This window comes from Colletotrichum phormii (assembly GCF_030913505.1).
Source record: "Colletotrichum phormii strain CBS 102054 chromosome Unknown BDP81scaffold_4, whole genome shotgun sequence".
NCBI lineage: Eukaryota > Fungi > Ascomycota > Sordariomycetes > Glomerellales > Glomerellaceae > Colletotrichum > Colletotrichum phormii.
The window spans coordinates 302,076-326,888 of NW_026851446.1; the positions used below are offsets into that span (position 1 = coordinate 302,076).

Genomic DNA, 24,813 nt, shown 5'->3' on the forward strand with positions numbered 1-24,813 from the left:
CATTCTCTGTGCCAGAAGTAGAAGCATATGGGTACACGAATGCCAAGAAAACCAGAATGTTTACGATATTTGCGGCCACGGCCGGGCCGGGGCCATTACAGCATTACTTACGGATACAGCATCGGGATCCGAGGTGGCAGAGCACACAAACAATTACAAAGAAGCCCCCGGGTAAGCATCCGGTCCGGGTTCGACGATCATGGAATGCGCCGTCTTCCACAAACATTCGATAAATGGAGAGGATGAAGAAAAGGCTCAAAAGTGCGGATGTAAAAGACAAGAAAAGAACCAGCCAGAATAGGGCTGTCTGCATTTACCATTCTAGGGAAGATTGCTCAGCCCAGAATACAAAACGCGTAATGCACCACAAGGTTCACCGGCTTGGCGTGCAGCAGGCCAGCAGCTCTTCAGCGTTGCACGCGTGCAGAGGCCCTCAGGTCACCAAACCCGCGCACCTACAATGAGAGCATGTTCTCAGACGTTGTTCTTGGCAGTCACTTTGTTGAGAAAACCCAAAGTTTTGCCATCGTACGGTATTTTCGATGGTCGATCAAAGAGCACGACAGCACTTGGACCCTTGCGCCTCTCTCTCTCTGGATGAAGTTGTGGAACCCCTGTCGTCGATCAACCCCACAGCCGACTATAACTGGCTGTGCTTGTTGCTACTCTCGTTCTACAGAGTGGTCCTGTGGTATCTCACGCTGTCGCATCTCGCCAGATGCGACTTGCCAAGACTTTTGGGAAGAAAGGCCGTCGGTAAGTAAGGTACTGCCTAGACTTCGGCGTCGATGGGCGGACATACCCGTTCGCCTTAATAATTGGTCGACTTGGCTTTTGTACGGATATGACTGCGCCATGAGTCCATGACAGACCACCATCATATATGACTTTAACAACTCCTCGATTCACAGCAAGAACTTCGGCAAGCTTTGACAGTCTTCTTATACAGTAACAGGCTGAGATCTTTCGCAGTACACTTTCACAATTTAGCCTTACAACTAGCAGACCGTAAACCCTAATATCACCGTTGATGGGAATTGGAGCAGGAGAATTACAGCAGGACAACATGTACTGGTATGGGAGTAAAAGGGTCGTGAGATCACTACGTCATGAGAGCAAAGCATGAACTTGAAACCCAATAGAATAATCCCGACGCCATGCCAAATTTTTATGATCCGATAGCCTCCAGTGGCCTAGTCTCCTAATACACTAAAGTAGTCCGGGTATTGTTCCATCTTAGACCTTGATGGCGTTGTCAAGAGCCTTCTGCTTCTTCTCGGTGCGCTTCTGGGCCTTGGCGCCCATGATACCACCACCCCACTGCTTGCGAGCGTTGTCGGTCTTCTCCAAGTATCCGTCCTTGATGGCGGAGACAAGCTTGGAGAGCTCGCTCTTGTCCTCGGAGCGGACCTCGGTGAAAGCGAGGACAGCGGCGGTCTTCTTGTGGACGACGGTTCCGAGGCGGGCCTTGCCCTTGATGATGGCGAAGGGGACACCCATCTTGCGGCAGAGGGCGGGGAGGAAGATAACCAACTCAATGGGATCAACATCGTTGGGGATGAGGACGAGGGAAGCCTTCTTGTTCTCGATCAGGCCAACAACATGGTTGAGACCGTACTTGACAGTGTAGGGCTTCTTGGAGACGTCCTCCTTCTTCTTGCCGTCCTTGATGGCGGTGGCCTCCTTGACGAGGCGCTCCTTCTTCTCGGCCTTGGTCTCAGGGCGGTACTTGTTGAGGAGCTTGAAAGCCTGGGCGGCGGTGTTGCGGTCGAGGACGTGCTGGAACTGGGCGATCGCAGGGGGGACCTTGAGGCGCATGTTCAAGATCTTCTTCTGGCGCTGAAGACGGACATACTCGGGCCACTTGACCATGCGGGCCAAGTTGCGACGGGGTTGGATGTCCTGGCCGATGCCGTAGTTGCGGGGCTTGCGCTCGATAAGAGGGTTCTGCGATCATTGTCAGCCATCTATGGAACTGCGCGCGCAATCACGGGGAGAGCATGTACTGACCTTAGGAGCCTTCTTGGAGCCAGCCTTTCCCTGAGGGAAAGGGGCGGGAGCCACCTTCTTACCGGACTTGGGAGGCTATCATTGAGAAAGCAAGACATCAGTGAATTGTTCAAATCAACTTGTGTCTTCCTTTAACTCTAAGGAGAAGGACGGAGAAGCATTGGAAGTGAATCCAACACTTCGCCGTCCCTTCCAGCCAAATCATCATCAACGGCCCGTCTCAACAAGCAAGCTTGCTGAGAACCGACGACCGAGATGGAAAGTCACAGTCCGCATGACAGCGAAACTGGATATTGGCCTCGAGGGCAGATGGAGTCGTCTTCGTTCAATGTGTACTCACCATTTTGTCGGTTGTCGTGATACTGCCTTTGGCGGGGATGGATGAAGAATTGGTCAACAGTAAGAAACGCAGATTTCGGGAGACGAGGATAAGACGTTGTTGGTGTGGGCGCAAAAAAATTCGATTAGGGCAAGATAGGGTGGGTACCCGATAAGAAAATTTACAACGTGGGCGTGTGCCTTGACCGTACCGGGGACTTCGTGTGTTAAAGGTGCCGCTAGGCTTATCTTCACGTGATGGCCATTTCCCTGTCCGATAGGTGACTGACAGGCCTGACAGGCACGACAGAGCACTCGACCCCACTGCCAAGGAAGATGGAATGTCACTTTCTCGGTGTAGCGGCACCAACTAAAAAGTTCACAGAGACCTAAGCACCTACCTCATTGTTGGTCAAATTATTCACCACCATTGGACCGATTCTCGACAGTAGGTACCCATGACAAGTTTTGACGCCTACTTTGGTTTGATATCTTAATCGTTAGATTTGTTCGCTTGCCGACTCAACAGTGCAAGCTGGCAGGGTAGAATTGAGACAGCAAGTGCGGTACACATGCAAGAGCCTCGTCTCTTCATTGTAAGTCAGTTTGGCAGAACTTGTTATTCCTAACAAACCAGATTCCACTCAGGAGGGACGTAAAGTTGGGGGGGGTCGATAGATGTGATGCATGGCACAGCGTTCTAGAGAGCAAGTCCAGTCGCTTTTCTGCAAAAGAGGCACCCTAATGAATGGTAAGTGACCGTAGGGAGTATGGTAATTAGTACCTTTGTAAGTGGTCGAAGGTCCAGGCACGGAATCCCGCTTTGCGGTACGTACCTACTGGACCGACGATGATGACTCCAAGGCCATCAAAGCCACACGGCAACACATGCCATTCTCAAATTTTCCGTAACCTCAATGTAGCAACAACCTCTTTTTTTTCTTCACTGATCCAAGTCCCCAGACCGAGCTCCACTCGAAATACATTTTACGTGGAGAAACACACGCCCACGTACAACCTGCTTTCAACTTTTCGATTCAACTCAGTTATCCTGTCTGATCCACCGCGGGGTACCGATTTCAAAGTTCGTTGATTCAACTGGGGCGAGAACCTTTCGAGCGCGGAGTGGCGCTGAACTTTCGACGTTGAAACGACACTGTTCGTCCGGGACGCCTTTCTTCTCACCAGAGACCGTACTTACTCCTTGCGCGTGGTGTAGCAACCAAAATGGCACCAGTGCTATGCGCAAAGTGCAAAACCGAGCGCGCTCTCGTGAAGCGGCCCAAGAACCACCAGAAGCTTTGCAAGGGCTGTTTTATCTCAGTATTTGAGGAAGAAGTACATCACACCATCGTCTCCTCTTCACTATTCTCTCGGGGAGAGCAAGTAGCTATCGGGGCCTCGGGTGGCAAAGACTCGACCGTCTTAGCAAGTGTCCTCAAAACCCTTAACGACAGGTATGATTACGGCTTGAATCTCGTACTCCTCAGCATCGATGAGGGCATCAAGGGTTATAGAGACGATTCACTCGAAACCGTCAAGAGAAATGCCGTTCAGTACGATATGCCCCTTACTATAGTAGGGTACGACGAGTTGTACGGCTGGACGATGGACCAGGTTGTCGAGGTGATTGGAAAGAAAGGCAACTGCACATATTGCGGCGTGTTCCGTCGACAGGCGCTGGACCGTGGCGCCAAGATTTTGAACATTAAACATGTCGTCACGGGCCACAACGCAGATGATGTTGCTGAAACCATCCTAATGAACCTCTTGAGAGGAGATTTGCCACGGCTGGGTCGCAGCACAAGTATCGTCACTGGCGACGATACCAGCGATGTCAAGCGCAGCAAACCCCTCAAGTACTCCTACGAGAAGGAGATTGTGCTATATGCCCATCATAAGAAGCTCGACTACTTCAGTACCGAATGCATTTACAGCCCCGAAGCATTCCGTGGCACTGCTCGCACCCTGATCAAGAACCTCGAGCGGGTGCGGCCAAGTGCTATTTTGGACATCGTCCGCAGCGGCGAGGACATGGCTCGGCTTGTTGCGGGAGGTTCGAGCAGCTCTTGTGCTTGCAAAGGAAGCGCTCCCCGTGTCGCCGAGGATGACTTTGTTGCTGGCTGCGGCTCGCAGCAAAGCAAAGGCCTCGAGACAGAGATTGCTCAGTTGGATGCAAGCTTGAGTCAGGCAACTCTGGCCAGATCTCAAGAGACAGACTTCACGACTGCTCCTTCACCTTCACCAAATACCGCAAAGAAGACTCAAAAATCGTCCGAGACGCCTAGATCTAGACCTGGCCAAGCACAAACAGCTCCAAGTGCTCCCTTACAGACGTTGGGCAAGTGTGAGAGATGCGGCTACATGTCTAGTCAAGCCATCTGCCAAGCTTGTCTGTTGGTGGATGGGTTGAACAAGAATAAAGCGCAGATTCGATTATAGAGACAATAAAGTCATCGTCTCAAGCCAGGTTGGACAGACAAATGCCATGTCTTCCCGTAGCCCGTATCCCACCTCCCCCTTCGATGTGATTTGGTGCATGAATCCGGCTTGTTCGTGTCAACAACCGCATAGGCCACGGCAGTAGGTTTTGAACTGAACAAGAAATAAAAGTTTCATTGGGTGGCTGAAGTGGACGATGAATAGTGAAAACCCCATGGTTTCCAGACAAGGTAGCATACATATTTTTGTTTCCCGCCATCCTCTATGACATGCGCTTCTCCAACTGTACGGTATGGTCAGCCAAAGTCCAGCCAATTGTCGTAAGAAAAAACGTACTCTCCAAGGGTGGTTCAATTCGAAGCCTGGAGGCGCTTCGTGGTTGGCGACCTGTCCACGCAGATCGCCCGTGAGTCTGCGATCCCGGTCCATCACTATAATACCTTCGGATTAGCTTTCGAACAAACAATTGTGTATATTTCGGGTTGATCAGGCACGTACTTTGCTGTAAGAAAGCCAGGTTAGCAATGTAAATCTCAAAGTAATTCCAGATCATGAGCACTCACCCTATCCCACTGATCCAAGCCCCAACGGGGCTTCTTTCCACCGTTCTGGATGCCCTTGATGACGTGCAGTCCGGTACCAGTGATACCAAACATCTGAATAGGACATTAGTCTCCATCGTGAAGGTTGACAATGTTTCGCGCCGGCGCAATGGCTGTCGCAAGGTAGCTCTTACAGCAATCATGATTCCATAGGGAATCAGAGTCTCGAAAGGGACGGGCATGGTAGCGGTTGGCCGTTCGGCTAGGCGTCGTTGTTCGTCGGTATATATGTATCGAGAGGGCGCAAGGCTGACAAGAGACACAGCTTGCAGTCGTCGGTGTCTGCGGGAGACGTCGTTGAATTCCGGCTTCCTTGAATTGACTGGCCAATTGATGGAAGCAATCCGCAAGTCGTCGGGTCCTCGGACTGGGTCTTTCTGAGTCACGTGATATTTCAATCGCGTCAGTACTTTTGGGATGGGGGTGATTGGCTGAGCACTGTCAAGGGGTTCCGCAGCTTACCATTGGTCACTGGGGGAGAGATTGAATTGAAGTGGGAACCATCTAGGTATTGTTCTCGTCCCTGGCAACAACCCCCCTCCCCCGAGGACCAAGTGCGAACCGAAGCTTGAGGTACCTTTCCGTAGTACCTTACGGATACCTCACTGGATAAACAGCTGAAGCAGTCCCAGACCCCGTGACCCAGGTACATGTCGCGCCTGCCCACCGTGGGAACCTCACCTTCAACCCCGGTGCGGACACAGTGCTAAGCCGACTGATTACTGTACGCGCCACAGTTGTGGAAGTCGCATCCCTTGGCTTGCGCCAGTCTGTCAACCATCTGCGCCTCGAAGAAGCCTTGAAAGCAATTGCTAGCTTTCCTACAGTTGAGGAGGAATCTGCGTCAGCCATTCAGCTACGCGTTCGACCCTCGGCCCAGAGACAGCATTCGATCTGTACCAACGCCAGTGTATGTCTGTCTGCCGCGCATCGTCGCCTAAGGCCATACGCGCTCAACTCTCGCAGCAACGCTCGCTCAAGACCAGCCGATTTACCACAATTGTGCGCCAGACTCGCTCGACCCTTTGTCCTTCTTGCTAGCTATGGGCAGCGAACACCGAACTTTTGTCATCTACGGGCAGGATTCGAAACAGTAGCTCCGACAAATAATCGCAATCCGCAAACTCTTGCGGCCTTCGAGCCTCGTCGGCAAGATGGCAAGCGCGCAGCTCACCGAAGAAGAGCTGCAGCAGAGCGCACTTCTCTCAGATGAAGATGCCGAAATCGAAGACGCACCGGCCGCGGCTGCCGGAGACTTGCCTCAGGATACCGAGAGTCCCTTGACGAACCCTAACACGCAAGACGACGAACTTTCGGATGCGGTCGGCGATGAAGGCGATGAAAGAGACGCGCCTGCCTTGGACGATGATATTGAAATGGCCGAGAATGCAGACGATAATAGCGAACTTTCCGAGCAAGACTCTCTAGAAGAGAACCTAGATGAGTATTCTGGTGGCGACATGGATCAGCGCTTGGGACAAGACGATGGAGACGAAGCTTCGGCCGGTGCGCGCAGTCGCAGCAGCAGCTTGCTAGATGACATTGAGGAGGATGAGGCAGAGGGTGTTGGCGCTGTGAAGATCAGGCCAGGCGAAACCGATGACGAGGAGGCAGATGAGCCGGACAGCGAGCACTCGGAGTCGCACAGTGAGTCTGGCAACGAATCCGAGGGAGACGATGCGTGGGATGAGGTCGCCGTAGAGGAAGAAGAAGACGAAGACGAAGGTTCAGAAGACGCAGCCATGAACACTTGCATGTTCTGCAAACAAGATGAAGAACAAGATCCAGCAGAGGACTTCGAAGAGTACTTGGCTTGCGTTGGATGTGGGGAGAACTGTAAGTGCTCTGCATCTTCGGACGGAGCAAGATCACGCTGAAAGCTAACAACGTGGATTTAGCACATCAACATTGCGCCAGAGAGGCTGGCGCGTTGCAAGAGTTTAACAGTAATCACTCCCCTCCTTTGTCAAGCCTTGCTGTGTCTAATCATTTCTTGCAGCTGCTCACCAGTGGAAATGCCCCGATTGCGCGACTGCTGACGATGCACCCGCCGATGAGTCTCAGAGGAACGATTCGCACGAATATGCAGAGAAGCATGAAGTTGAGCAAGAGCCAGATGCTGAGCACGAACTTGGACTGTCTCCGTCGTCTAGACGGTCAACAGCATCCCAAGTAGCGCGAGACCTGCTTCCGCCCCAAAAAGGCACCTCCAAACCCGACTCTCACTCGGTCTTTAATCATCTTCTTTTGAATGAGGATCCTATGGACGGAACTCGAGTTCTTCGTAAGCGCAAGACGTCTTCTGTCGAAGCTGAGGAAATTGTCATGTCGCTCAGAAAGCGTCGGCGAAACACGTCCAAAGACAGAGAATCAAGCCATGGCGCAGGCACAGCACAAGAGGGTCCCAACGGAGCTGGGGAGAAGGATACACGACGCACGCTACGTCTACATCCCCCTCGAAAATCGCAAAAAGGGGTTACCATCACTCGACAGACTCGGTCCACCATTATCAAGATGCGTGTAAAGCCATCCGCCCTTCGCCGGGTGCTATCAAAAAAGTCCTCGTCCAGTCGAAGAAGAACGGAGAAAGTCATGGACACGACCACTCCATCCCACGATAATTTGGCTGCAGCTATGGCAGCTTCGTTCACTTCTACTGACTACTCACATCCCTTCTATTCCTTCTTGGACCGGGAAACCGACGACGTGAGAACAAAGCCGTACGGAGGCATTCTCGATGAGAACGAAGCCGACACATCACGGACTTTACCGACCAATGATGACCGTCGGAAATTCGATGAGGCCAAACAAAAAGCCGAGGAGGTATGGCGAGCTCGCCTTCACAGCGTCCAACTCAACCTAGCGACACCGGCCAAGAGGCCCAAGAAAAATGCTGGACCAGCGAGCCAGATTGAGTGCATCGATTTTGGAGGCTGGGAAATCGACACTTGGTATGCCGCTCCCTATCCCGAGGAGTACAGCCGGAACCGCACTCTCTACATTTGCGAATTCTGTCTGAAGTACATGAACTCGGACTATGTCGCCTGGCGTCACAAACTCAAGTGTCCAGCCAAGCACCCACCAGGTGATGAGATATACAGGCATGGATCAGTTTCCGTCTTCGAGGTTGACGGCCGGAAAAATCCGGTCTACTGCCAGAACCTCTGCCTCCTCGCCAAGCTATTCTTGGGGTCCAAAACGCTCTACTACGATGTTGAGCCTTTCCTCTTCTACGTATTATGCGAATACGATGCTCTTGGCTACCATTTTGTTGGGTACTTCTCCAAGGAGAAAAGAGCCAGCAGCCAGAACAACGTTTCTTGCATTTTAACCCTGCCTATACACCAGCGAAAAGGCTACGGCAACCTCCTGATTGACTTTTCATACTTGCTCACTCGCGTGGAGCGCAAGACTGGATCACCCGAAAAGCCTCTTTCGGACATGGGTCTCGTCTCGTACCGCAACTACTGGAGGCTGGTACTCTGCCGGTATCTCCTCGACCATGTCGAAGAGGATAAATCTACGGCACCGGGCCTCAGTGTTCGACAGATGTCCGATGATACAGGACTGACTCCCGACGACGTTATTTCTGCCCTCGAAGGTCTCAGGTGCCTCGTCCGTGATCCATTTACGGAGCTATATGCCTTCCGTGTCGACCTTTCGTACTGTAACGAATACATAGCAAAATGGGAGAGTAAGAATTACGTCAAACTGAATCCAGACGCGCTCACCTGGACTCCGTACGTCATGGGGCGAGGCAATGCTACAAACTTTGAGTTGGGCCCAGCTATCAGCGCGATTGCACCACGAGAAGAAGATGACATTCACAAACCTGTACAGAGTGCATCGCTACCAGCCCCTCAACAAGATACAGCAGCCAATGGCATTGCCGACAAACGTTCTGTTGCCGAAGGCGGCTCATCGACCATCGCTGAGGATGCTGATGCAGAAGCAACTGGGTCGACTGTGGAGCCTAACATTTACGAATCCACAGAGTCACATCAAGACGGCCTGGTGAACGGCGAGGCTGGCTTAGAACAGGCTTATGAAGAGCCGTCCCAGCTCAAGGAAGTTCTCCAATCCACTCCCGAACAACCGTTTGAAGGCGACTGGGCCAGCTTGTACAAAGACGTGCCACCATCGAGGTTCGAGGTGTACCCGCCTCCTGGCGGTCGTCGGTCCGACCGGCCGCGACCCAGTGTACCTCGGCCTGTTGTTGCACGAACAACGAGCAGCAACTCCAGGCAACGGCAGTCGGGCGGCGGCAGCAGCAGCGCGAGACGAACCACATCGAGCCGTCCCAAGAGCAAAAGCTCATCATCGTCATCACGGCGGAAAACGGGAGGAACGGGACGTGGACCGGGCCGTTGGCCGAAGGGTACTAAGAAAAGCGATTACGGCAATGCCGACAGTGGGCCCGGTCTCCCGCCGGGTTGGCTCAGAGAGAAACAAGAGAAGCAGCGGCTGGCTGGCCTTCCGGTGACGAATGGCAAAGAGGTCGAAGGCCTCGCCGCTGAGGGCAACGAGACGATGGATGTGGTTCGCGTGCAGTTTCAGGAAGGCGAACACGAGGACGCTGGCGCCGAGGAAGCAGGAAGCGACCTCAATGGTGACGTTGGCGGCCAAGCAGAGAACGAGTGATGCCCAACAGCCGATACCCCCTTACACTATTATTATTCCTAGTCTCATTTCGAGCCGACCTGTAACATTGTTTCTAGTAATGCAAGCGCAGCAACTGTTCGTTGATCTCTGTCCTCTGTGGTTCTTGTTCAACCTGACAGCACTGGTGCGACGTAATCGGCCAGTGACTCTATTGCGGCTGAAGGTAGCTTGGAGACATGTTAGCACTATCAGTAGACGCATGCCTTGGAGATAAATCATTGATTTTTGTTTACATGTATATCCAGGCACCTTGCATACGTGAAGGAGACGTCAGACAAGTCTTCTATCGGGCGCCTTATTTGAGTTAAGCAAGCGTGGTTAATATAGGCATTAACCAAGAGGTGGGCATTACTGAGTATTGAGTTATGGCTGACTGTTATCTGGTTCTGATTTCTGTGGCATCCACACTTTGCCAGCCACACGGTATATTGAACCTCAACATTCGCGACGCTCAGTTTTATGAGGGGACACTGGTTTCCTTTTTTGTTCCGTCAATCACGGCCGTGTCTCCGGCTATCTGAGGGCCTTACGATAGGTACTGTACCTCAGCACTACTTAGCTACCTCGACCGCAGAGGAGCCGAAGCTAAATTCACTCAGCCTCCCATGATTACATGGCCGCAGCCTCCGATGTAGCGACCTTCTTCAGCCGCCAGAGATTTGAGCACGCGTAATTATTCTCAGTTCAGCTAAGCACGTGGTGAAGTCTTTGTATGGAGGTCCATACGGACGAGCAGAGACAAATTTCCCACGGTGATTGCGCCTGAGTAAATCTGGAGGTGAGTATGGCTTCTAGTAAAATGGCACTGCGATGATTTATCCGCAGGCAATACATTGGTAACAGGTATTACCCCGTAGGTAGCTTGGGTAAAATAACTGCCCGTGGATACCTTGGGTGGTTGACAAGGTTAGGTCCGGCATCAGGGTATCCGCCAGCCGCGTATCCGTAGGCGTCGCTGATCGGGTCTACTCCGTACTTATACCTTAACGACAAGGCACATGCTTAAATACGTAGGTCGGGTAGCTAGCTCCCTTGATCGTGTATGACGATTGAGGTACCTTTGTTACTCAAGACGTGCAGAAGTACATCCTGCCGCATGTTGTTCGAGGCATACCGCCAGCTTTGCGCTACCAACATGGAATTTGGGGCATCCGCTACACGACATGATATTATTTGAGTCAACTTGCCTCACCATATGTCTAGTTGACAGTCTCTCATTCTATTGAGATCGTTTGAAGTTCACATCCCATCCAGGTGATTGTAATGGAAGTCAGTTAATGCACGTGTACTTTGTAAACTACCTGGATGAGGTACCGACACAGCCTTCTGGCCCCACACTGGACTTCCAGGTTCCATTGCGTGGGACAGACGACAGAAGGTGCTCCAGCGCTCCAAAGTCTTGGACCCCCGAGTCGCAGTCTCCGTCTCCGACCGCCCGGCCAAGTTGCATTACGCACACGCACTCGCCGCACCGCCAGAGACGTGAAGTGTGACACTCAGGTCGTCACTCCGCCCAGTGCCAAGTGCCCAGTGCCCAGTGTCAAAGTCAGTGCCAGACTGCCAGTGCCAGACTGCCAGTGCCAACCGAACCGGGACCTTTCTGGCTGTTCGGGCTGCCTTTTTGCCTTCCAAGTTCCACGTTGCTTCCCTCAAGTCGCCCAACTTTGACAAACTTTAATGCTTCATCTCCAGAACTTCCATCTCCGACCATCGCGACCCTCTCAAACACATACCAGCGACATCTTCGTCGACAAAATATACCCAGTAGCTAGCTAGGAAGCCCGTCCGTCCCTTCAGTCTGCTGGGCTCCGCTATCCGCCGTCATCTGGCCTGTCTCCTCCTCACCCCAACCACTGGCGAAGTCGGCCTTTACGACCCGTTCACCCCCTTCCGCCGACCCTTCGTCTGCCAACGCTCTGCGCTAAGCCGCCCTTCGATTCGTCGGACCAAGCTGTCGTCACAAGCGCCCCTCCCACCTCCAACCTTTGCTTTCCATCCATCATCAGCCTGTCTCTCCGCTGCGCTCTTATCCAACCCTCCGACAACACTGTCAATCATTCCCCGTGCTATTGCTCGTCGCATCAGCAATCGCCTGCGTTGGGCTCAAGCTCTCCGTTGCCGCCTCAATCGCACCCAGCTACATCACGTCGCTGTCGTCACTTTCTTCCAGCGCATCCGACAGCCCACTTTCTCCCGAACAATACCCAACCTCCCTACCTTACGGGAACCGGACTTGGCATCGCCTACCAATCCATCGCACATCATCCACTGACAAAACAATACCCTTGGACGGACTGACGACGATAATACCGCCAAAATGTCGAAGGTTATGCGAAGTGTCAAGAACGTGACCAAGGGTTACTCCAGTGTCCAGGTCAAAGTCAGAGAAGGTAAGTCGCAGCTTTCCCAAGCAGTTATCCTCCTCTCCTCTTCGGAACTCATTCTGACAATCGTCTCTTAGCAACCAGCAACGACCCATGGGGTCCTACCGGAACCCAGATGAGCGAAATTGCTCAGCTCACGTACAACACGTAGGCTTTGCCAGACTGACCGACCCTGGGATCATGCTAAATTTACGATACAGATCTACCGAATTCTACGAAATCATGGACATGCTCGACAAGCGTTTGAACGACAAGGGAAAAAACTGGAGGCACGTTTTGAAAGCTCTCAAGGTGCTCGACTACTGTCTGCACGAGGGTTCTGAACTTGTCGTCACCTGGGCGAGACAGAGCATCTACATCATCAAGACATTGCGCGAGTTCCAGTACATTGATGAAGATGGCAGAGATGTTGGTCAAAATGGTATGCGCTCTCCCTACCATCCTCGGTGCATTCACTTTAGTCAATCCTCAGTATTTCTAACATAGTCGCCAGTGCGTGTTGCCGCCAAGGAACTAACGTCACTAATTCTGGACGAGGAGAGGCTTCGAGCGGAGAGAAGCGATCGCAAGTCATGGAAGTCCCGCGTCACTGGCCTCGAAGAGTTCGCTCCTCAGCACACCAGCCCTACTCAGCCGCGGGTTCGCCGCCGTATGAGCAACGAAGACGATACCGAGTACAGACTTGCCATTGAGGCTAGCAAGCACCAGGAGGAAGAGGACCGCCGCAAACGAGCAGGTCGTGGCGCCCACGAGACTGAGGACGATGACCTAGCTAAGGCGATCAAACTAAGCAAAGAGGAAGACGAGCGACGCAGACGAGAAATGGAAGACAGCAACAACGCCTCGCTCCTCTTCGATGACACCCCTGTTCAGTCAACGCAGCCACAGTACACTGGATTCAACCAAGGCTACCAGCAAGGCAGTGCTGTAGACTTCTTTGCTAACCCCATCGATCAGAACCAACTTCAGACGCAACCCACCGGCTACATGAACAATGCGTACACCGGGTTCCAGCAGCCACAGGCGACAGGGTTCCAGAATGGCTACGGCGGCAACGGTTTCGGCATCGGGATGGACCCGTATGGACAACAGCAACAGGGTTTCCAGCCGCAGCCAACGGGCTACAACCCTTATGCTCAGCAGAATCTCACCCCTCAGGAGACAGCTTCTCAGCCAGGAAGCAACAACCCTTGGTCAACAGGCTCGATGAAGACGGGCAACCCAATGAAGCCAATGCAAACGGGTTCCAACAACCCATTCGCGTCCTCATTTGGTCGTCCTCAGACACAATCTTCTATGCCCCCCTTGCCAGAACAGAAGACACTCTCAGCTTTCAGCCAACCCAGCTTCGCTCAGCAGCAGCAGCAGCCACCGCCTCAGCAGATCCAGCAACCTCAACTGACGGCACAGCCATCTTTCGGAACTCCGCAGAAGGAGCTTACAGACCACGAAGCCAAGCTGAATGCCCTACTTGCTGGAGGAGATGGCATGGACACATACGGCAACACCGGTCAGACACGTATCCCCGCGCAGCACACCGCACCTGGGACGTTTGTCAACAGCGCCGGCTCTGGGGCTCAGCGACTCACTGCAGAAGCGACAGGAAGCAACCCGTTCCTCCGATCACAATTCACAGGCATGCCTAGCATGTCATATGGGCAGCAAATGCCGGCAGCTACAGGACCCGCAGGTATCAATGGCAGTAACAACCCATTCGCGGTCGGAAGACCACAGCAGCAAAATACTCAGCCGCAGGACCTTATCCAGTTCTAGGTTACGACGTTACTGGGGATATACTGCCGGGCTGAAGCAGGCGCTTGATCATCGGCGCTGTTCAAGCCACCGATTGTTTGCACTAAGGTTCAAAAGGGTTCTTTTCTATTTTATTTTTAGAGTCTGGGGGACGCGGAGGTTTTATCTTGAGGTGCGGTCACATACCCGTCAGAGGACTAAACTTGTTCCTGTTCATAGTTGGCCGGCGGTTTGCTTCATTTTACATTTACACAGCTTGCCTATAGTGCTCTTCAATGAGCCATTTATGATTTTTTGAACCTCGCCACAGCATGTTACACGAAGCCAAGAACGGTTGCCTGCATATGCATTCAGTGATGAGATGTGAAGGAGTCTGATGTCATCTCATGATGATTGCGCACGACGCTACGTTTGCTTTGCAAGATTTGAGATCACTTCTGCCCAGTATCTTGGCCGAACAGTCCCTGTGACTATTGGTTCCCAGTAAAAGGGGCACGGCGAATTCGTGTTCTAGGTGAATGACCACGATGAGTGTGTAGGACATGGATGAATGATGCGCAGCTAGATTTCTGACAAATGCATAGAATCCAGGCTCTTCCTATCTTCAACGGAAGATAAGTCAACCAATTGAAACCGAAGTAAGGAGAGTTTGAGTAGTTAAGTATGCCTTGAGAGCCCTACATATGATAGTATGAATCAACATGGGTAGGAGAAACGTGATCTGATGACCTAGCAGGCGTTCTCGCGGTTGTCGCTGGTGTCCACAATTGGATGATTGCAAATGTACCATTACTAATAAAACTAGGCGGAAGCTACTTTGCGGGTGGCTCTGCCTACACCTGCCTGGAACAGATTTCTAGCTTGATGATTGGTTGATTTGACCAAGCTCCCTCAAGTCGTCGAATCGGAGACAGCCATTGTCCTCAGGCAGCAGTTGCCGGAAGCTACCCAGCACGCCTAGATCTCGCCCGCGGGAGCTACCACCTCAACTTACCTAAGCTTCCCGCGCTACTCGGGCACCTTTCCAACCGCGCCAGCTTTAGAAGTTACCTCTCGAAGAGACGTGAGCCCAAGGCGATTTACCTACTTAAATCATTTCGCCCTTCACATAGGCACACGCGACTAACCCGCAAACTTTACCTGGCGAGTTTGACAGCAATTCTGACCGTTGCATTTTTGTTGTCTTGCTGCTTCGGTCGACGTCTTGACGAACTTGCATTCCCCAGTACCTTCTTTGGGCTGCTCAATCCCCTGCCCCTTTCGTACCAGTCAGTACCTGGGCAGCGCGCATCCCTTCCCACCCACCCCAGCCTTTTTTTCTCCACGTATCTCTCCGTTCCTCTGCGCGCTTCGCAAAGTGCAAAAAAAACTCGACCACAACCTTAGCTAGGTATACTCGACAACAGCTCACCCAAGTCACGTCGTCAATCGATTCCGCCGACGCGACGACAGAACATCAACATCATCGGCCCCCCTCCGATTCGATTGCGCTGGATGTCTGTCCGCAACTGATTGTCGGCGACACACACTGCGTCCACGAGCCTGGACCTACGCCCTCGTCGCGCCATCGATCACCTGGCCACGACTGTATCACGACTTCGTCGCTGCTAGTCATCGTCCATCATGTCCGGCTTTGGCAGCACCGGCTTCGGCGGCTTTGGCTCGACCAACAACCAGCAATCTACTGGTTTTGGCGGCTTTGGGGCCGCCAACAACAACACCGCCGCTCCTAGCACTGGTAAGTTGAAACTATCTTCGTCGCATCACTTCGATTTGTCGTCCTGTTCCATCCCACTCCTCCCCCGATTGCCTGCCAACTAACTTCCGTGTGCTTAAGGCTTCGGCTCTGGCAACACTACAAACAATGCCTTTGGGTCTGCCGGTACCACCAATACCGGTGGCGGCTTGTTTGGCGGCGGCGGCAACACAACCAGTGCTTTTGGCGGCACATCATCGGGTAGGTTGATCTCGCCGCTGTCAGGAGTGGATGATGCGCAGGCTCCATCAGTACCATGCTAACTTTGTGTGATTTCTAGGCTTCGGCGCCAACACAGGCTCGACCTTCGGGGCCGCGAAACCCGCCTTCGGGGCCACTCCATCTACCGGAGGTGGCCTTTTCGGTGCATCCAGCACTACCAACACAACAGCTGCTCCATCTACAGGCTTCGGCGGCTTTGGCACCAACACCACAACTACGAATACCTCATCGCCTTTCGGAGGCACTTCGGGCGGGGGCTTGTTCGGCGGTGCCAACAAACCCGCTTTCGGCTCCGGCACCGCCAATGCTACCAGCGGCACATCGCTATTCGGCGGTGCCACATCTACTGGGTTCGGCGGTGCTACGAATACTGCCAGCGGTGGCTTCGGCGCAACGATGAACCCCGGCATCGGATCCAACGTTGGCGACCCGCCAGGCACCCAGATCACTCCCTTCCAAGCACACCAAGAGAAGGAGGCTACTGGAGCCGGCAACCAGTCCAACTCGTTCCAAAATCTCCTGTTCCAGGAACCGTACAAGAAGTGGTCGTCCGATGAGTTGAGGTTGGCTGACTACGCTCAGGGCCGTCGTCACGGCAATGCGAGTGGAGGAGGTGCCTTTGGTGTTTCCAACTTTGGCAGTGGTGGATTCGGAGCGACAACGAACCAGCAGCAGACCACAGGGTTCGGAACAGGCGCTTCCACTGGAGGCGGCCTTTTTGGCGGTGGAGCCAACAATACCACAAACACAGCAGCAACCACCGGCGGCGGCTTTGGCGGTGGTTCTACGGGAGGTTTCGGTGCTGGCGGCGGCGGCTTGTTCGGAAACAATGCAGCTAAGCCGGCGACCGGGGGAGGCCTGTTCGGTAGCGGAGCGGCGACCACGGCAGCACCTGCTCAGTCCGGCGGTCTCTTTGGCGGTGGTTCTACCGGAGGTTTCGGCGCCACAGGCACCACTGGTGGGTTCGGGGCTACCAACAACAACACTGGTGGCGGTCTTTTCGGCTCGAACAACAACACTGCAACCCAGAACAAGCCATCAGGTTTCAGCTTCGGAAACACTGGAGCAACTACTGGTGGCTTTGGGAATACCACGAACACCGGCTTCGGAGCGAACAATAATGCCGCCGGCAACACCAGCACCACGGGCGGGTTGTTTGGGAGCAACACCGGACAAGCCGCAGGCGGTGGTGGTCTCTTCGGCAACAGCCAAGCACAGCCTCAGCAACAGAACACCGGCTCGGCCTTTGGAGGAGGATTTGGTCAGCAAAACCAGCAGACGGGCGGCGGTGGACTGTTCGGCAACACTCAGCAGAAGCCAGCAACAGGAGGTGGTCTCTTTGGAGGCGGCGGTGCGACGACAGGCGGAGGACTTTTTGGTGGTGGAAACACTGCTTCCACCTCATTTGGTGCCACAAACACGAACACGAACACGAACACGGGCGGTGGTCTTTTTGGGGCGAAACCGGCAGCTACCGGCGGCGGCCTGTTTGGATCCAACCCGGCAGGACAGACCAACAATACAGGTGGCGGTCTCTTCGGCGGCGGCTTGGGCCAAAACAACCAGGCTCAGCAACAGATAGGACAAGGCTCTCTATTTGGCGGAGCCCAAAACCAGGCCAAGCCTGGTGGCCTGTTCGGCTCATCCCAACCCGCTAGCAGCGGCATGTTTGGTGGACAGAACAACCAACAGCAGGGCGGTATGTTCGGGGGTGCTAATCAGCAGCAACAGCAACCACAGAACTCGTTATTCGGCGGTTCACTGCTAGGCAATTCCCAAGGAGTCAGCCAAGGTCCCCAGTCTCTCACTGCCAACATCAACGACGTGTCTGCGTACGGCTCGCCCTCCCTCTTCTCCAACCTGGGAGGCTCAGAGACGCCCAATCCCGGTCCTCTTGCCACACCTCTTTCCAGCAAGTCTAAGCCTAGACGCAGCTCCATCTTGCCCATGTACAAGTTGAATCCCGCGTCAGCCGCTCGCTTCGTCACTCCCCAAAAGCGCGGCTTTGGATTTTCATACAGCACCTATGGTACACCCGGAGGCAGTCCTTCAAGCGCAGCGAGTACCCCTGGCGGTGCCAGCCGAAGCTTGTTGGGCTCCTCAAGCTTCAACCGCAGCTTGAGCAAGAGCGTGTCAACTAGCAACCTGCGGAGAAGCTTCAATGCCGAGGATAGCATCCTTGCACCTGGTGCTTTCTCTGCCAGTTCAGGGCCCCGCTACTACGGACAGAATGGAAGTGTCAAGAAGCTGATCATCAACAAGGACATGCGCAGCGACCTATTCTCTACGCCCACCAAGGAAAAGCCTTCCACTGATCTGGTCAATGGCTCTCGCAAGCTGTCGAAGAGGGTCAGCTTCGATACTAGCACGATGGATGCCCCCGAAGTCGATGACAACGATAGTGTCATGGGATCTACCCCGAGAGGCGGAGCCGTCGCCCAAGAATCGACTCCGGCTAGTGTCAATGTCAACGGAAGCAAGCCCGCTGCTGCTTCTGCAGATGCTGATGCCAGCAAGGGCAAGGAACTCGCTATCGTCCATGAGGAGGATACGTCCTCCCATGCACCCGAAGTCAACAAGGAGGGTCTCGATGCTGCCCCTGGTGCCTACTGGATGAGTCCGACCAAGGAAGCTCTCGCCAACATGAACAGAATGCAGCGTCAGCAAGTCACAAACTTCACCGTTGGCAGAGACAACGTCGGCAGTGTTCGCTTCAAGGTTCCCGTAGACCTTACCAACATTGATCTGGACGAGATCTACGGCGGAATCGTCATCCTCGAAACCCGCTCTGCGACTGTCTACCCCATTGCAGCCAAGAAGCCTCCTGTCGGCAAGGGGCTGAATGTTCCGGCTCTCATCTCTTTGGAGCAGTCTTGGCCACGAGGTAGAGACAAGCGCCCTAGCAACGATGCCAAACGGTTTTCCAAGCACATTGAGCGCCTCAAGCGCATCGAAGACACGACCTTTGAAAGCTACAACACCGATACTGGCGTGTGGAAGTTCTCAGTTGAGCATTTCACTACATACGGCTTGGAGTATGATGAGGATGACGACGAGCCTGAGCAGTCTGCAGCCCAGCAGCCCCGCGAAGAGGTGTCTTTCAGCAACGCTTCCCAGGAAGACTCGTATGATTCGGAGTCCAACCCACGGGAAGATGACACCTTTGACTTCCGCAGAAACAAGCGCCGCGCTCTACCCGGTGCGTTCGACCACCGTGATGAAGACTTTGGTGACGTCGAAGCTTCCCAGCGCCAGTCTTTTTTAGGGGATAGCTTCGCGGGTTCGACGTCCAATGCGCTCATTCTGTCGACTGAAGAGGAGACAGACGATCAGGACAACGGATATGGCACGTCTGAGGATGAGGATATGGTGGGTACTCCAGTCAGACGCCATCTTGCCGCGGAGCAACCAATCGACTCGCCAGACGGCGATCGTACTGCCCCAACAGCCGAAACACCAGGAGGCATTCTTCGAGCAAGGATGCGGGCACTGAAGGGTTCAGCTACTCCCATGAAACTTCAGGTCGCCGGTGGAGACGAGTGGATGGACATGCTTCAGCGGTCCGTCAGCCCTCAAAAGAGAGATCGGGCGTTTTTGCGAAGTGTGAATGAGGCAGCATTGCGCCCTGCCGCCGAGGAAGGTGAAGCAGCAAGCCAGAGAGGCCGAGTTGTGTCAGATGGGCGTGGATTCGCTACAAGCATCGATTTAATGAACTCGCTGTTTGAAAAAGCCAAGGCGCCGCCTGCGCCTGCGCCGACGAGAGGCTTCGTTCAGGTTGGTGCATACTTCATGGTCTAGGGGTTGCCAAAACTCGGCAAAACGGTTTCGGGCTCTGATTGACTATCCTGTACTTAAAATGAAGATCAATTGACTAAAATAAATTTCTTTCTAGTGGCCCTACGAGCGACAAACCAAGTCATTCGTTGACCAGTCCGACATGAGTGATGCCGACCACGCCTTTCACAATTCAATGAGGCCCAGCTGGGGACCCGACGGAACCTTGCTGTTCACATCGAGCCGCTCGTCTCTTGAGGATGCCGCCAAGCAAGACGCAACCAGCAACCTGATGATCACGAAGAATGTCATCCAAGCCGAAGGACGAGAAATCCAAGCGGCCAAGTTTTCTAACGAGGTAAGCTCGTCTGGCGACATGACATGCCATGGAGTACAGCAGCTAATCTACATCAGGACTCCGCCAAGGCCCTCGAAAACCACATTCGCATGACCAACGTTGAGCTTACTGGGGGCGTCCCGAAGCTGTCGTTACAACCTGGTTCGCTCAAGTCTATTTTCCATGATCAAGACTCGAGCAACCCTGCGAATGCTCACGAGAAGCTTGTTTGGGATCTTGCTTGCATTCTGTTTGACGGTGAAGCCGGCCCCGAGTCTCGCAGAAGCACTTTGTCCCAATTTTGGGCATCTCTTGTCGACTCTGCGTCATCACGGTCTGTGGCTCTTGCAAAGTCCAGCGAAGAGAAGGCCATTGCAGCCTTGTCTGGTCACCGTGTCCAAGATGCCTGCAAGCACTTGCTAGACGGGAAAAACTTTCACCTTGCGACGCTGGTATCATTGATTGGTAGCAACGACCAGTCGAAGAAAGACATGCGCGAGCAACTCAGCGAGTGGCAAGATGCCAACTTCCTATCTGAGTTTGCCGACCCTGTCCGGGCGATATACGAGATTCTTAGCGGCAACGTTTGCGTGTGTGAAGGGAAGAAGGAGGTTCCCCTTCATGACCGCATCGAGTCGTTTGTCATTTCCGAACGATTCGGTCTGGATTGGAAGCAAGCATTTGGCCTTCGCCTGTGGTACTCGATCTCGCGCAAGGATGACCTTTCTGCCGCGGTCCAGGTGTTCGAGGAGGATGTGGCCCAGGATCGCGAGCAGCGCCCACAGACTTGGTATGTTGAGCAAGGCATTCCCGCACTCTGGGAAGACCAAGACCAAGACCTACGGGAGGATCTCCTATGGGGCTTGCTCAAGCTCTACGCGGACAGTGAGACCGACTTGGAGGCTGTCTTGCGGCCAGAGAACAGTCAACTATCACCATTGGACGTCCGTCTTAGCTGGCAACTCAGCCGCGCGCTCCTCTCTACCGGCAAGGTGGCTTACGGCCGCGACGCGACTGAAAAGGCTGACGCTCTGACAATTTCCTTTGCCGATCAGCTCATCAACGAGGGCAGTTGGCTGGAGGCTACCTTTGTTTTACTGCATCTCAGCCAGGCTGACAGAAGGGCGAAGGCTGTTCAGGATAATCTTTGCCGCCACGCTGCTCTGTTGGGTCCGGAAAACAGAAGCAACTTTGCCACGCTCGCTCATACTTTGAAGGTGCCGGCCTCATGGATCTGGGATGCCCAGGCTCTTTACATGCGAGCGGTGAAGAGAGATGCTGCTTCCGAAGTACAGTGCCTTCTACGTGCCGGCTCATACTCTGAGGCCCACGAGGTTTTCGTGCACAAAGTCGCGCCGTCTGCCGTCATCAGCCGCGACTACAATGAACTGGCCTCTATTCTGTCCCACTTTGAGGACCACAAGAACGACATTGCAGGCTGGACTCTGGGTGGTGAGGTCTACAAGGCCTTCTTGGAGCTTGTGGACCGTCGCAGGCAGCGACAGCAGGTCGCCTCGTCTACTCTCGAAAAGCTGGTTGCAGGCCTTCCTGCCATGCGCGAGCATGCAGAGAGTGCCAACGTGACGAGTATGGCAGCCATCTCAGAGATGAGCTCAACTGTGGCCAAGGTTATGGTGGAGACGTCCAGACAAGATCAGGTAAGAATGCCCCATGTTCACTTCTTGTTTTTGCTCTATATACTAACCAATTGCCTTTGCAGGACGTTCCCCGTGTGTTGGGTCTCCCCGTTACAGAGGACGGTCACCTCAAGCACTCACTGCAACTGGGTCTTTCCTACTATGAAGGATTGATGGCCGGAGCCAGATAAGGTAGCTGATGTGGGGGGGGGAATGGATGCAGAGAGAGGAAAGAAGCGTAGGGTATAGTGGGAGACTGCTTTCTGGAGTTGGGCATGGCGTCACGACTGACTGCCCAAGATGGAGGGAAAGGAAAGCAATAATGTATTATGTATGTTGTAAGGCGTAGTAGCTGCATTCTGGCGTACCCAGAATCCTATATGTTTTGCCGGTTGAGGCGTTGTATTGTCGAACGCAGCCCAAAAAAAATTAATTGTGTCTACCAAGCTGAATGACCCCAATGAGTGTGATGTGTGTGTTTTTGCCTCTTGTTGCAATATGAGGTCGTGGGATGGCAAAGTCGATTGTAGGTTCATGAGCCATGTGAGTCAACCCACTTTGAAACCTAATTCGCCCCAGTTGGGTGGTGCTGAAGTTCCGTCTCTCACCTTCAAGTTTCAACAACACGTGCAGTTCAGTATCACAAGATTGGAAAGTCCTCACCTTCCGCTCAGCCGGGAACCCATCTCAACCTACCTAGGTACCTCAACTCAAGCCACCACATTCACCAAAACCCTGCAAACAGCCACCGTCGACCATGTCAAAGCCCAAAAACTGGCCCGCGGGTTTACCATACCTCTCGGCGCCAGCACACTCCAAGCTCCTGACCCCAACCCAACGACAAGCCATCGCGACAAAACCACCACCATCAGACGTCGTGCCCTCCATCTCCGCGCAAGCCACGGTGCTACCAAGTCCGTTGGTCAAGATCACGCCCATCACGGTGGCAGGACACCCGGCGCATGGGCAGTGCGGGTTATTTGCTACAAGGCACTTAAAGCCGGGGACGTTTGTGCTGCCGTATTTGGGGATGGTACACCCGGGGGTGGTAGACCCGGCGGAGGCCGGGACGGAAGAGGGGGAGGGGGAGAAATCGGATTACGACCTGTGGCTGGACCGGGATTCCGGGGTGGCGGTGGATGCGGATAAGGGCGGGAACGAGGCGAGGTTTGTGAATGATTATCGCGGGATCGGGGAGAGGCCGAATGCGGAGTTTCGGGAGGTTTGGTGTGAGCGGTGGAGGCAGAGGTGTATGGCTGTTTGGGTGCTGCCGGAGGGGAGGAATGGGCGTGGGAAGGGGGGGATTGGGAAGGGGGAGGAGATTTTGGTGAGTTATGGGAAGGGGTTTTGGGGGAGGAGGAGGGAGGAGGGGATGTGAGGTTTTTGTGGCTTTTGGTTTGATGGGTCTTGTTGTATGGATGGGATTGACATCATATGACCATGTAGATGGCGATGGGATATTTGTTCTTGATCTATCATTGTCCAAGTAGTTGATGTTGATGTTGATGTTCGTCCCGTCCCAAATCGAGGTATACTAAGGTTAAGATGGGTCAGAGAGTATTTGCCTTTCTGGTCAGCGTCAAGAGCTATGAACTTCTTGCCCGATGTTATTGATCTGTGTCTGCCTGGCTTGGTGACACAACGTGCCCAAGGTCGAAGGGGGCTGTGTGAAAACATGCCTGGGCTGACGGCGTACTCAAGAGTACTTGCATGTAAAACACGACGACTTGGTGGCTTGTTAGATAGACAAGAGCAGATGCCACGTCGTTTCCTCGAAAGCAAAGATTACAACGATTCAAGCTCTTGGAATTCTAGAAGTACGAGATCAAACACCTAGCCCATGCAGTCTGCAAGTGTCACAGCCAACTACCATGAGAGAATGTCTGCGCCTCTGCGCCTCGAACCTGGCAAAAGAAATCCCACAAAATCGCATATCAAGGAGTCGCATTATCGCAGCATCTGCGAATTGCTGTTAAACATCTATCAATTTGAGATAAACGTCGATATCTCAGGGCTGTGGAATAAACCTCTTCTTCATCCAGGTTCACGGTCAATCTCAACTATTGTGGAGGCAAAAGATCAACTTTGAATCACGCTGCCGACCAACTATAAAGTCCTACGGCGAAGAACTCAAAGACAAATCCGTTGTGTTGTGGGGCATCAATATCTCACTCGTGGGCCTAGGTGGAAGACATCATCACTTCTGAGCCATGTGTGGTCAATCACTACTGCGTATGAGTCAGGCAACGAACCTGTCTGACATCGGGATTGCACGAATCCCGTCCAAGCCTCACAGGTACGACTAGCTACCTATGAGCACTTTTCTGCCTAGGCATGGCGCCAAGCCGATGGCGGTTTACTTTGCCTTGGCCCGTATGTGTAGGATGCTCGTTGGTAGTCCTTTCAGCTTGATCTCTACGGTTTCCTCTGGAAGGATTCTGAAAATGAATGGTGTTGTGAAAAAGATGGTAGTCCGAGCTGCTCATCGTACGAGATTGATCGTGTTGATACCTATCTTCCAATTCTCTCGATGTGACCAAGCTAGCTACACGAACAGGATTCACAGCAATTGTATCCGTAGGGTAACCTATTCCGGGCAAGCATGTGCCAAGGTTCCTTGGAGATTCTTGGGGTTGAAGGTAGTGACGACGACGATAATACGGGATAGTGCCCGGTGGACGATGTGGCCCACGCCGGGATTGAACCTACCTATCATTTTAGGTTGGGTGGAGAAGGCACCGCCCGAAACGCAAACCAGCGTTTGCCCGGGGAGCGTTACTATTGGCTGCGTGGCTGTTACTTCCACGTTAATCTCCAGGCTCTAAGCGAGTTGTGGAGGCCGCACCCCCCCTGTCATCCCGTAACTCAGTAACCTTACAGGCGCAGCAGACGTACGGAGTTCAGTAAACGCCTTTCT

The 24,813-nt window shown here is 53.4% G+C and overlaps 8 protein-coding genes across 8 annotated transcripts; 5 read left to right on the top strand and 3 right to left on the bottom strand.

Moving 5' to 3' along the window:
* Positions 1 to 97: 97 nt before the first annotated feature.
* BDP81DRAFT_419366 (uncharacterized protein) lies at positions 98 to 327 on the bottom strand (the record flags this gene model as incomplete). Its single annotated transcript, XM_060589767.1, has 1 exon — positions 98 to 327. A coding segment is annotated over exon 1 (206 nt), but the record flags the coding sequence as incomplete, so codon positions are not given.
* A 909-nt stretch (positions 328 to 1,236) lies between these two features.
* On the bottom strand, positions 1,237 to 2,759 carry BDP81DRAFT_390856 (60S ribosomal protein L8-B; the record flags this gene model as incomplete). Its single annotated transcript, XM_060587464.1, has 3 exons — positions 1,237 to 1,947; positions 2,011 to 2,085; positions 2,730 to 2,759. The coding sequence occupies 3 exons, from the start codon at positions 2,757 to 2,759 to the stop codon at positions 1,237 to 1,239; spliced, it is 816 nt and encodes a 271-aa protein (XP_060448715.1).
* A 796-nt stretch (positions 2,760 to 3,555) lies between these two features.
* On the top strand, positions 3,556 to 4,770 carry BDP81DRAFT_458337 (PP-loop family protein; the record flags this gene model as incomplete). Its single annotated transcript, XM_060593402.1, has 1 exon — positions 3,556 to 4,770. The coding sequence occupies one exon, from the start codon at positions 3,556 to 3,558 to the stop codon at positions 4,768 to 4,770; it is 1,215 nt and encodes a 404-aa protein (XP_060448716.1).
* Positions 4,771 to 5,032: 262 nt separating this feature from the next.
* BDP81DRAFT_390858 (uncharacterized protein) lies at positions 5,033 to 5,554 on the bottom strand (the record flags this gene model as incomplete). Its single annotated transcript, XM_060587465.1, has 5 exons — positions 5,033 to 5,053; positions 5,107 to 5,182; positions 5,235 to 5,272; positions 5,334 to 5,426; positions 5,507 to 5,554. The coding sequence occupies 5 exons, from the start codon at positions 5,552 to 5,554 to the stop codon at positions 5,033 to 5,035; spliced, it is 276 nt and encodes a 91-aa protein (XP_060448717.1).
* Positions 5,555 to 6,156: 602 nt separating this feature from the next.
* BDP81DRAFT_367672 (uncharacterized protein) lies at positions 6,157 to 10,393 on the top strand. The gene is made up of 3 exons (XM_060586545.1): positions 6,157 to 7,208; positions 7,271 to 7,318; positions 7,372 to 10,393. The coding sequence occupies exons 1-3, from the start codon at positions 6,527 to 6,529 to the stop codon at positions 10,011 to 10,013; spliced, it is 3,372 nt and encodes a 1,123-aa protein (XP_060448718.1). The 5' UTR covers positions 6,157 to 6,526; the 3' UTR covers positions 10,014 to 10,393.
* Positions 10,394 to 12,351: 1,958 nt separating this feature from the next.
* BDP81DRAFT_390860 (ENTH domain-containing protein) lies at positions 12,352 to 14,191 on the top strand (the record flags this gene model as incomplete). Its single annotated transcript, XM_060587466.1, has 4 exons — positions 12,352 to 12,424; positions 12,496 to 12,565; positions 12,619 to 12,839; positions 12,912 to 14,191. The coding sequence occupies 4 exons, from the start codon at positions 12,352 to 12,354 to the stop codon at positions 14,189 to 14,191; spliced, it is 1,644 nt and encodes a 547-aa protein (XP_060448719.1).
* A 1,602-nt stretch (positions 14,192 to 15,793) lies between these two features.
* On the top strand, positions 15,794 to 22,087 carry BDP81DRAFT_390861 (nuclear protein 96-domain-containing protein; the record flags this gene model as incomplete). The annotated part of the gene is made up of 6 exons (XM_060587467.1): positions 15,794 to 15,908; positions 16,008 to 16,127; positions 16,207 to 19,922; positions 20,041 to 20,280; positions 20,337 to 21,917; positions 21,980 to 22,087. 6 exons carry the CDS (start codon positions 15,794 to 15,796, stop codon positions 22,085 to 22,087), a joined length of 5,880 nt encoding a protein of 1,959 aa, XP_060448720.1.
* Positions 22,088 to 22,653: 566 nt separating this feature from the next.
* BDP81DRAFT_446491 (uncharacterized protein) lies at positions 22,654 to 23,274 on the top strand (the record flags this gene model as incomplete). Its single annotated transcript, XM_060592067.1, has 1 exon — positions 22,654 to 23,274. The coding sequence occupies one exon, from the start codon at positions 22,654 to 22,656 to the stop codon at positions 23,272 to 23,274; it is 621 nt and encodes a 206-aa protein (XP_060448721.1).
* Between the last annotated feature and the right edge of the window lie 1,539 nt (positions 23,275 to 24,813).